Genomic DNA, 12,201 nt, shown 5'->3' on the forward strand with positions numbered 1-12,201 from the left:
GTACACCACACCTGCATGTAATGAGATAGACCACGTATTTGGTGCCACAATTAGCAAAAAAATTAATCTTGTAAGACCGGGTGTCTGTCCTGGAGGTGAATTCCTTCAAGGGCCTCATAAAACCACATGAATGACATCGTGGCCTCCCGCACTTATAACATCCCTTAACACTCAGCCAATTGGACTTAGCCGTGTTACTAGCCTCTGAGTAGAGGCTGGGTGATAGTTGTGAACCTAAGCTTTTTCCTTTCCTAAATGTAAAACCTAGTTGGGCAGGTATAAGTTTTTTCAAAACTGGATCTTGCCTCAGAACACTCCAATATTTGCGTAATATCTTTTGGAGGCGGGGGTATCGGATGTATAAGTAGTAATTACACGGGGATATCGTGATCCAGTGTGAATCGCTGTATATTGTCCTGTATGGGTATTAGAACTAGTACACCTGGCTTTGTTATTCAATAAATCATTACAGGTTGCACCCACCGCCCTATCATATGCCTTTTTAAAATCTGTTTTGGGCATAACCCCTCTCCAAGAAATGATCCCTAAGGGACATCGCCTACTTATTGAAGAAGTCCCAAGTGGTGCAGATCCGTCTCAGACATAAAAACTGCCCAGTGGGTATCCCTCTTATCACATGCTTAGGATGACTACTACTAGCATGTAAAAGAGTATTATTACTGTACCTAGGCAACCATTAGGGCATATTTATCAAAATTGGAGTTTGTGGGGAAAAAACACACTTTTTTCTCTCAAATGCTAGCTTATTTAAGAAAAAAATGAACAAAATATTCTCACAGATTTTTTTTATAGGAAGCCACATGCCAGCGGGAAATACATTGTTCCATTCATTTCCATTCTGAAATCCAAATATTTAAAAAAACTGGACAAATAAATGAATAAATAAATAAAGTTGTTAGAGTGTATATTCCCATTCACTTCTATACAACCTTTATTTTTTTTCTGGCGATTTTTCTAATTTTTTTCTTTAATAAATTATTACGCAAAATTATGGAGTTTATCAAACCTAACTGGGCTCAACTGGAATGGGATTAAACTTGTCATATTCAAGTCTTGGGCATTATTGTAATTTAATGACAGGGGCTCCTCTGCCTCATACATATATATTTGTTTAATGATGTTAGTATACATACAATTAAAATGGGATGAACCATCTACAAAATGTCATTTAAGATGTCAAAACCTCGATGGAAACGAAGATTATTCAGTTTAGCAACAGGGAGGCTAAGAGCACAAGACAGAAATACGGTGGCTGAGAGGTAGAACAGTCAATAAGATATGGTGGGAGAAAGCAAAGAGATCACTGGCCAACTGCCTCATACACATGTCTGATCACTCTGACCCCCACAATTCTGCAGAATTTAGATAAACTGTTGTGTTACCTTGAGACTGGAGGTGGGAGTCGCTTGTGAGACACATTTATTATATTAGCAGTGTTTGACAGCAGAGTTAATCCATACCCCATATAATATATAGCAGACACTTACATATCCCACAAACAGGCATGAATAAAACAAAATAATCCTTTATTATAAAAGAAATATTGAGTATGTTACAATACTGAGTGTTATAATACACTGAGTCATTAACTTGGTCTGAGGTTACAGATGGGATAACATTTAAAGGGGTAGTTCACCTTTAAAAGTAATATTTAGTATGATACAGTGATATTCTGAGACAATTTGCAATTGGTTTTCGTATTATTTGTGATTTATTCAGATGCTCTCTAGTTTGCAATTAAAGCAATCTGGTTGCTAGGGTCCAGATAACCCTAGCAACTATATATATTGGTTTGAAGAATAGACTGGACTGTGAATAGGAGAGGGACTGAATAGAAAGGTAACAACAAGTAGCAATAACAATAAATGTGTAGCCTTACAGAGCATTTGTATTTTAGATGGGGTTAGTGACCCCCCCATTTGAAAGCTGAAAAGATTTAGGAGGTGGCAAATAATTCAAAAACTATCCAAAAAAAAATAATAAAACCAATTAAAACGTTGCTTAGAAATAAACATTAAACGTGACCCAACTCTTTAACAAGGTAACAGAACTATTCCCATCTAAACTATTGCTATACAGCGCATGCGCCATTTCACTTCATACATGAAATATCCACTGTCTGTAAATATCGATGGAAAACAGGGGAAAGGCAACTGCGGCTCATTAGAACGTACAGTGAGGCTCCAAGTGTTCTCAGTAGAGAGATATACGGTAATTCCCGGGCAGTCCCTGTAACATGTAACCCACACGTCTTCCCACGCCAGCGACGCTACAGACTCTACCAGGCTGCAGCACAAAGTATAGAGTCTCTACCAACACCCAATCAGATTAGGCTATAGCGTCAGGAGCCCTCTGATTGGATAGATCGTGTCACGCGTATTTGGGCTGCGTGTACAGTGGAAAGAACAGTGCGGCGATATGACGTGTTTCTTGGTAAATCCCCTAACTCCTCCCAGTCAGAAAACAGGATGGGGCATCTGAGCTCTGTGGTGCCGCTGCTAATCTCGGTGATCGCTGCGAGTTGTGCGGAAGTGCGCAGTAATGGCCGGGCTCCTCACATACCCTAAAAGCTCCCGACTCTCTTTATTAGGAAAACGTTGTCCCTGGGAAGAATTGCAGAGGGATTTTACTAAAAACAACATGCAGGGGAGAATTTAAAGGGGAAGTTAACTTGACTTGCTCTTCGCTACATTGCTACGGGGGCTGGGATGATATCATAGGTTTTGGATTTACTCTCCCATGCATGTAATTGCTTAGATTATTATCTCCAAGCTTTAGAATGGCTAATACCATTATGACTATACAGTGGGGGCAGTAGGGTGAGCCACGTTACAGCAGGTCTTATAAGACACATAAACTCCCCTTTTCAATGTCAATGTTATTTGCTGCTATCATTAAGTGCCTTTGTAAATGAACTCCCTTGTTTCTTAGGGCGCAGACACATTTACAGCAGTGTCACAAGTGTGGCCCCTACATTACCACCCTTGCCCTGGCTACCAAAGCTCCTTGTGGTGCCATATCATATACAGGTATGGGGCCTGTTATCCAGAATTCTTGGGTCTCCATATCTGAAGTTTGCTAAAAAAAAAAAAAAAAAAGCATTTAAACATTAAAGGAGAACTAAACCTCGCTTTTGACAAAAGTCCCCACCGCTGGCCCCCTCCCTGCCTCCCCCCTGCACAGTCTTACCCCTGAATTCTTTCCCCTCTAGAAATAGTGACTGTACATGCAGAGTCAGCAGAGCTCACGGGCGCCATCTTCCAATGCTTCAGTATTCTTCGAGTCCATTCGGAAAAATTCTGCTGCTTTCGGCGCATGCGCAGTTGCATCGAACAGGAAGATTACTCCACTTGAGCATGCGCCAATACAGCGCTTACATTACGTACAATTTCGAAGCACCGAAGATGGTGTCTGCGAGCTCCGCTGCGCTGACTCTGCATGTGTGGTCACTATTTCTAGAGGGGTCAGAATTCAGGGGTGGAGGCAGGGAGGTGGTCAGTGGAGACTTTTGCCGAAAGGGGGTTTAGTTCTCCTTTAAATGAACCCAATAGGATTGCTTTACCTTTAATAAGCATTAATTATGCCTTAGTTTGGATCAAGTACAAGGTACTATTTTACTATTACAGAGAAAAAGGAAATTGTTTTTAAAAATTTCAATGATTTGATTAAAAGGGGTTTATAGACGGGTTTCTAGATGCCTGATCCCATACCTGTATACGATTGTTCTCAATAATATGGCAATAAGCAGTGAGCATGGCACACAGGCAGCTATTTTCCTGCAGCATGAGGGATTAGCCTGTGCCCTACCTGCAGATGAATCAAATTGATTATGATGTTGAGGAAAGTTCTCTGTTTTTTTTCCAAAAATTACTTACTTTCTACCCCAGACCTGCGCTCCTCTTCTTTAAAAATGCACTGCTCTGGTGCCATATGCTTTCATTCTCACAGGTTTCCCCTGCTGGACATATGCACAGTCTAGAATTGTCTGAAAAATGTCTATACGATGCAAACGCCCACCTAGGGCCACACAAGAAATCCCCAGGAGAATAATAGAAGATGGAAAGCTTTCTTCTACTGTTCTACGTACCTGTTCCATGTTGTCAGTGCTGCTGCCTGGAAAACATTGGCCTTCTATAATAGCCGCCAATGTACATCATTATGATCACCCTCAGCAATCAGTACAGGTATGGGACCTGTTATCCAGAATGCTCGGAACCAGAGGTCTTCTGGATAAGGGATCTTTATGTAAGCTGGATCTTAAGTCTACTAGAAAATCATGAAACCCCAATTGGCTGGTTTTGCCTCCAATAAGGATTCATTATGTCAGAAAAGTGCTTTCCAGGATTAAACTGCTGAATTCCATATTGTTTCTTATGTGCAGGAATCCTCTAAGACTGTGAGGGGTTTAAACTATTGCTTCTTTCAGCAGTAACCATCATTAACAGACAGGAGAGAAATTATCTTTTTGAAATTTTCCCATAGATTTTTCTCTCTAGAAACATCTAGAGGTACAGGTTTTGCAGGACTGGGTAGTATTAAACCTGTTCATTTTTTTAAAAATAATTCTTTTATTTAGCATGTTTAAAACATAGTATTACAGGCTGATAATACATACTGTATGCCCAGGATGCTTATTTATACAATAAACAAACTAACAAGTAAACTTGGTGTCGTGTCTCATTGGTGCACATAAATGTATCACAATTACTCCTGATTACAGTGGGACACGCAGGGATCATTAATGTGCATTCAGGGGTTGTGTTGACTTCATTGGGCAGGTCTATATCTGGAGGAGGACGTTAGTAAAGTTAAAGGCACACCTTAGGTTTCAATGTGTATTTAGGGGTCCTGGTCAGCTTCTGCTTCTATCCATTGAACTCAGTGTTTATCACATTTTTGTGGACAGCCTCTTCTTATATACGTAAGTTTATACAGAGGGATGATATTTTCAATCATGGTTTCCCGTATTGTAAGTGTCAGTCCCCCGCTGATTTCCAGAGTTGTGAAATCATTTCCCCCCCCATACATCCCCCCATAGATAGCAGGGTTCTTTGTGTGTGACGGGCGACAATTCCTCATCCTGGTTAAGTGGCACAACTATTGGATCTAGTGGGAGCACTAGCCCTGTTCTATCTCTAATATATTTAGCTGCCTTCCCCCAAAAACACTGTAGCAGTGGGCAAATCCACACCATGTGGAAAACGTCAGCTGGGGAGTGCTGGCACCTAGGGCACTAGTCCCACATCAATAGGACCAGTGACAGTAAGTTAATTAGAGCATATGGCAACTCATCCTGGAAGGGAGGGTATATTGATGTTCACCATGGTGAATTTCTTCCCATATAATCACATATTTACCAGAGACATCTGAAATGGTGTTGTGAGTGGTAATTGGGCAGGATTTGACTCTGAAGTAACTTGAGTGTACTGAGCGGTACATAGAGCCTAGCCAAGGCTTTAAGGGTGAGAATCTTAGTGCCAATCAAATGGGATTCCTGTAACATAATTGTACGGAATTAGCGCAAAACCATCGCACTTATCCCTGTAAGAGATCAAGTACAGAGCCTGTGTCTGTGTGCTGTAAGCTGTTACCTAGCAACCAGCTGTTCAGTGATTTCAGTGTAGCAGGAAGTGACACAGCAGCTAATGAGTGGCTGGCAGGAAGAGGAAGTGACAGATGCTGGCAGAAGAGAAAAGCCTGGCATAGAGAACCACACGGTGGACAGAAAGAAAGACTAGAGAGCTGCCGGCAGGCCCAGAGAGCTGAGAGGCTTCACCAAATGCAGACATTTGTATCAAGCTGCCACAGGGAAGCCATATACTGTGCCTGGAGAGACAGAGAGCATGAAAGAAATCCAGATTGGAGAAACCAGCATCAGCAGGGGATTTCCATCTGAGCATCCAAAGGGGTTGGTAGTCGCACTATGTGGGAAATTCACTAAGATTAGTAGTTGCGCCAGCGTCCGCTTTGCCGCGATTCGCCAGGCGTATTTTCGCCAGCGCTACGCAAATTCACTAAAATCCGAAGTTGCGCTGAGGGGAAGCGTAAGGTTACGAAGTTGCGCTAGCGTTAATTCCCCAAGCAAAGCAAAGTTACGCTAGCGATGCTTAATTTGCATACGGCACCAAATTGAAGTTACAATGGAGGTATATGTAGCATCACTACACAAGCCTGGGAAACCAACAAAACAGCAAATAAAATGTTTATTTTTCCCTACACATGTGCCCACTGAGTTAGGAAATGTAGGGGGGAAGGAGGGTAGCCCCAAAAAATGTTTCCATCTTTTTCAGCTTATCACCCATAAAAAAAGAAAAAACGCCAGCGTTTTTGGGACTTAGAAACATTTTTAACTTTTTTTGAAGCAATCCCTATCTACTCTATTGCACTTCGCCTGGTCTGAGGTGGCGAAGAAAGTCTGGCGTAAAAGGTAGCGTTCAGAATAATTTGCGCGCCAGTGAATTTGCGTAGTTACGTCCGTTGTGCAAATTCGCCAGGTGTAAGGGTGCGAAGTAACACTAGCGAATTTACGCCAGCGTCCGTCAGTGAATTGTGAATTAACGAAAATTCGCTACGCTGGCGAATTCACGCGAGCGTTGGGCGCTTCGTCGTTAGTGAATTTGCCCCTATATGTCTGAATGTGCTGTACTCACTGAAGAGAAACTGTAAAGCATCTGAAAAGGATTTGAAGTGAGTATTCTGTTTAAAGGGACAGTACCCTAAAAAGTGCTTGAAGATACAGAGACTGTTTTGTGGAAGGACATTAAAGGACTTTGCCTTCTTGACTTAGGTAGATAGTCAGCGCAAGTTAGTTAGTGAGGCCTTACTCCCACCTGGTTAGGAGTGCTATTTGTACTAGTTGGTTATTTAATTTTAGATAAACAGTTATTCAGCTTAAAAAATACTGTGTGTGTTTTTTTACTGTATTCCTCGTGGGGCCACCTGGAGGCGCATTTCCGGTCTTTGTTTATTTTTTTTTTATTGTTCTAAACATATTATTAAAACAGCAGTTGGTACAGTATGTAATGCTATGGAGACGTATGACCCGCTTGTCTTATTTTACATCACTGAGACAATATTTAACTGTATAGGTCATACATATTATTTATTTGCTATACCAAGTAAGGATTCAGCTGACATCAGGGTGATCGTGTGAAATGTGGCCACATCTGTGCATAGGGAAGTTGTAATGATCCTAATGTTTTGCTTAAGTGCCGGTCAATCACTTGTCGTGTTTCAGTCCTTTTTCAGAATCACTGCTGACTCCCATCAACTTTTATATTGGCTTATCAATTCACTCAGGCTGTTGGTAATCCTGAGAGGTGGGGGACAGGGCTTTTACAGCATGTCACCAGGGGTTGTTCACATTTAAGTTTACTTTTAGTATGATGTTGTATGATGCAATTGGTTTTAATTTTTATTATTTGTGGGGTTTGAGTTATTTAGCTTTTTAATCAGCAGTTTTCCAGTTTGCAATTTCAGCAATCTAGTTGCTAGGGTCCAAACTGCCCTAGCAACCATGCATTGATTTTAACAAGAGGCTAGAATATGAATAGGAGCAGGCCAGAGTAGAAAGATTAGTAATAAAACAGAACGATAGCAATACATATTTAGACTTACAGAGCATTTGTTTTTTTAGATGGGATCAGTGACCCCCCATTTGTAAGCTGGAAAGAGTCAGAGGAAGTAGGCAAATTATTCAAAAACTATAACAAAAAAATAATGAAGACTAATTGAAAAGTTACTTAGAATTAGCCATTCTATGACATACTAAAATTTAACTCAAAGGCGAAACACCCTTTTAATGAACTGAGGTAACCAGAGAGCCATTGTGCTATTGCTCCTTGGTGCTTCACAAATCAGCCCCTAGACAATCACTAACCTGCTTCAGCATATATTCAAAGAATGTTTAACGTGAAACAGATCTGGAATTAGTGTATTGTCCTTTATTGGCATTGCACAATAATCAATGTAATAAAATATACAGGTATAGGATCTATTATCCAGAATGCACGGTACCTCTGCATAAAGGATCCTCTGTAATTTGAACCAAAGTCTGCTAAAAATTATTTAAACATTGAATAAACCTAATAGGATTGTTTTACCACCAATATGGATTTGTTCAGCTCCATTTGTTTAAACTGGAGTCTATGGGAGATGGGCTTCCTATAATACTGATCTTTCTGGATTTTGGGTTTCCGGATTAGGAATCCATAACCAAAGTGTTGATATAATGAATATACTGTGGTGTAAGTGCTTCTATTTCAGCTCTGTAGACTTATGCAGAATATTTGAGTGCATTGTAAATAAATGATTATAATAGTATAGTTATCTGGCTTCCCACAGGTGTTTTCAAGCATTACCACTCATTATGAACCAGAGGTGAGATCACAGAGTACTCAGGCAGGTAGAGCAGTGAAAGTAAAAATGTTATTGGTATTATATGTTATGTTTTTAACAGGAATGCCCTCAGTGTTTTGCTGTGGGTTGTATTGTAGCTTTCAATGAAGCGTTTGTGTCTTATCATTATTATGCTGCTGGCCTGTTGTGTTCTTTCTTCAGCCTCTTGCCCTGGTCACCTGGGGCTCCACTCTGGAGATGTCACATATAGATCTCTGTGAAGTTAGAAAACTGGCTAACGGGCCAACATGGACAGGACTAAAGAACAAGAAAATGGGACATGGATGGTTTGTATCAGGACTTGCTTGACCGGGCCCATCGTCAGTGTTCTTTGATAAACATGACAAGAAGCTTTGCCCCAAAGTTTGCTGCCAGGTAAGAAACAAATCTCTTCTAGTTTTTGCCAATAGATTTTCACTGGAGCTGTTCAAATTGCAAGTTCTGGCTAAGACGGAAATGACACCTTACTACTGATCTTAGCAGGTTATTTTAATATTGTATTTCCCCATGTTTGGGCCGTGCAGTGATTCAGATAGCCGTGGGTATCCACCATGGTAGGTGGGCATTGAGCAGGTCATTGCAATAGAGTGCAAGTATGGAGAGGATGTGGTTGAATTACCAGCAGGTCAGGTCTAGAACATTTGACTCTTATAAAATCTGGGCACCAAAAATGTTGTTGTACAGGGCCCCGTGATTTCTAATGGTGGCCCTGCCTACAGGCGTTGGATGGCTTTTAAGCAAGGGATGAAACACAAGGTTTCTAAAAACAGCTCTTAATCCAAAATTAATTCAGGGACTGGTCCAACTGACATCTGGGAGTCAGGAAGGAATTCCCCAGCCCCAGGGCTTCAGATTGGTAGTTTTTTTTGCCGTCTCTGGATTCACTAGCAGTTGTGCATGTTGCACTTGATGGACACATTTTTTCTTTTCAACCTCATCTACTATGTTACTATGTGAGAATTGGATGCATGTAAGGTGCTGTATTTATATAGCATTTGCCCTATACAGTTTTCCACATTACACATTAACAGGGAAAAAGAAGAAGCAATAAGAGCAGAGCCACCTATACGTGGCACTCACAATAATTTGCTTCTGTTTAGCCCTTTATTTTTTACCTTTTACATTAGTCCACAAATATATAGAGCTGTTACATTTATCAGTGTCTATAAATCTTTCTATTTAGGAGTTTACAATGCAGTGCAGTGAAATATGGAAATGGTGAAGAAGGGTCTATAGATAAAGAATGTAGATAATTGTCAGCATGTCATGCTTCAATAAAGACATACGTCCCACTAAACCTCCAATAAGGTTTGGAATTCTGGCAGCATAGATAGGCGCCATTTAAAATAGGAGTTCCTCTAAGCAACAACTTGGTGTTTGTCCTGATAATGGCCACCAGCCTACTAATATGTGGGAACTGTTGAGGTAATCAGCAACTTCCAATTTCCCATGAAGGAGCTGAAGTGAACACAGAATCTCAGCACAGTTCTGGAACTCTTGATACAATTAGCATCAATCAGTGTAGATATAATACAACTCTGTTAGCAGTTCCATTTGATAACCCTTGTGGACTGCAGGGATTTCAGCTCTGCCCCTTAATGGTTTTACTAATAAATCATATTCTCAACTTTAAACATTTTTTCTTCTCTGTAGTGCCATAGCAATGTCCTCTGTAGTGCCAATGGCTCTCCATTGTCGCTCCATGTTGCCTGCCTGCATGACACTGCTGGTGGTCACATGACTCACCTAGTTCAGTTACTTGTTCAGTTGGTTCAGGCCAACTGCTGTTTGGACAGTGAGGAGAAGAGACATGGAGTGAGAGTGGCGATAGATAAAAGTAGATAAATTGCGATAGAGCTTAAATAAAATTAAAAAAAACAGTATAGGAGGAGAGATTAACATGGAGGTGACGAAGAAGAGGAGTCGGAATTCGGAGGAGGAAGGACAAGGCAAGAAAAGGAGATGGAGTGATGGAGATTTAGAAGAGAAGAAGAAAAGCCTGGTGAAAAAGAAAACCAGTGAAGATGGGGGCAGTAAAAGGAGAAGGAGAGAAAGGGAGCTGGAAGAGAAGAAGAAAAGCCCTAAAGAAAGGAAGACCAGTGGAGATAGGAGCAATAACAGAAGGGGTGATGGTGATTTGGAAGACAAGAAGAAAAGCCTGGTGAAAAAGAAGACCAGTGAAGATGGGGGCAGGAGAATGAGTGAAGGACAGATAGAAGAGAGGAAAAGCTCCATACAAAGGAAGAACTGTGAGATTGGAGCAATAATAGAAGGAGTGAAGGTGAGTTAGAAGATCAGAAGAAAAGTCAAATGAAAAAGATCAGTGTAGATGGGGGCAGTAAAAGGAGAAGGAGTGAAGGACAGGTAAAAGAAACGGAGAAAAGCCCCATGGAAAGGAAGACCAGTGAAGATGGGAGAAATAAAAGGAGAAGGAGTGGAGATGAGTTGGAAGAAAAGAAGAAACACCCCATGGAAAAGAAGACCCGTCAAGATGGGAGCAATAAAAGCAGAAGGAGTAAATTAAAAGACAAGGAGAAAAGCCCCATAGAGAAGAGTGAAAAGTTACAGTTAGAAGAAAAGAAAAGTCAGTTGGAAAAGACCAGTAAAGGATTGAATAAGGATCAAAAATCAAGAAGTCCAGAGGATCCCTTAGAAGGTAAGAAAACACAGTTGCCGCTTTTGTGCTTAATCTCTCCCCTAACTTGCTAATAAGAAGTGGCCCCATAGGATCTATCTGCCCTAACTTGCTGGGATGTCTTTTTATCAGGATTTCTGCAATTAATTTGTTTGCCTGATGTTTATAGCTTGCTGATTTACCCAAGGTCTTGTTCTGACTAAAAATTACCCATCTATTTATTTATTCTTTCTTCTTCTTTTTTAATCTTGGTATGAAACTAGGGCTGGTTTACTATAAGGGAAAATAAAAAACCAGTGATATTGCCAGTATCAACCAATCAGGGCTGGTTTTCTATAGTATAGGAAATTAGTATTATCAGTGATGATGCCAATGTCAACCAATCACATCTGCTTTCATCTTCTACCTTGTATGTAACTGTTCAAATCTAATTACTGATTGATTCTGATGAACATCACTATCACTAATGGTCTGCCAATATGTCAGAAACCCGGCTCCAGCATTTCTAATATATAAAGGCTTTTTTCTGGGAGATGTATTCATGGGGGGGAGGGGGGCACATAGGTGTAGGTGTCCCCTCTCCAGTCCCTTGTGCTGCCTCATATTAAGGAGCCCTGCCTTATGCTTGCTGATGGGTTTATTAATATATGCTATGTACAGGTTATTTGTAATACAAGGTACTAATGGAGTTTTTTTCCCTAGGTGGAAGCGCAGCGAAGAAACTCTGTGTGGATATCAGCAGACCTGTCCCCCTGGATATTAAGAACTACAGGTTTTATTCAGAGCTGGGAAAAGGAGGCTTTGGCCGGGTAAGTGAAAGGCTTCCCAGGAATTCTCTTAGTATAAATCATAGGGAAGCAGAAAACATAGGCGAGAATAAAGTAGTTTAGTATTATTACTCATTGTTTTGTAAATACAGTTCTAAGAATATCATTATAAAGTGGTGATATAGAACGGTGACATTTATGTTGGGGAAGGAATCACTGGAAGAATACTGTTCTAATAAATTGGGGAGACTTATTATCTATTCTCCACCTATGGTGGTAAGTGAAAACAGATAACTTTTTTTAATTTAGCTCCTCCACCCACCTGCTCTCTACCCACCGGGCGTTTACCTTACATCAACCATGTTCATATCCTAATATTGG

At 40.7% G+C, this 12,201-nt stretch overlaps 1 protein-coding gene across 2 annotated transcripts; it reads left to right on the plus strand.

Annotated features, from left to right (window-relative positions):
* The first annotated feature begins 8,732 nt into the window (after positions 1 to 8,732).
* On the plus strand, positions 8,733 to 12,037 carry LOC121399863 (serine/threonine-protein kinase PRP4 homolog). Of its 2 annotated transcripts, XM_041581703.1 has the most exons (3): positions 8,738 to 8,793; positions 10,305 to 11,074; positions 11,756 to 12,037. In XM_041581703.1, the coding sequence occupies exons 2-3, from the start codon at positions 10,729 to 10,731 to the stop codon at positions 11,941 to 11,943; spliced, it is 534 nt and encodes a 177-aa protein (XP_041437637.1). In that variant the 5' UTR covers positions 8,738 to 8,793; positions 10,305 to 10,728; the 3' UTR covers positions 11,944 to 12,037. The 2 variants fall into 2 exon arrangements, 1 of the variants encoding a protein (XP_041437637.1); XR_005965296.1 differs by lacking the exon at positions 10,305 to 11,074 and having other exon boundaries at positions 8,733 to 8,793.
* Positions 12,038 to 12,201: the final 164 nt, after the last annotated feature.

Source organism: Xenopus laevis, chromosome 2L (genome assembly GCF_017654675.1).
Source record: "Xenopus laevis strain J_2021 chromosome 2L, Xenopus_laevis_v10.1, whole genome shotgun sequence".
Lineage (NCBI taxonomy): Eukaryota > Metazoa > Chordata > Amphibia > Anura > Pipidae > Xenopus > Xenopus laevis.

Excerpts from the sequence above, each read along its gene's own strand:
- LOC121399863 (XM_041581703.1), top strand. The coding sequence starts at position 10,729 with ATGAAAAAGATCAGTGTAGATGGGGGCAGTAAAAGGAGAAGGAGTGAA. Across the intron at positions 11,075-11,755 it reads TCCAGAGGATCCCTTAGAAG|GTGGAAGCGCAGCGAAGAAA; the intron begins GTAAGAAAACAC and ends TTTTTTCCCTAG.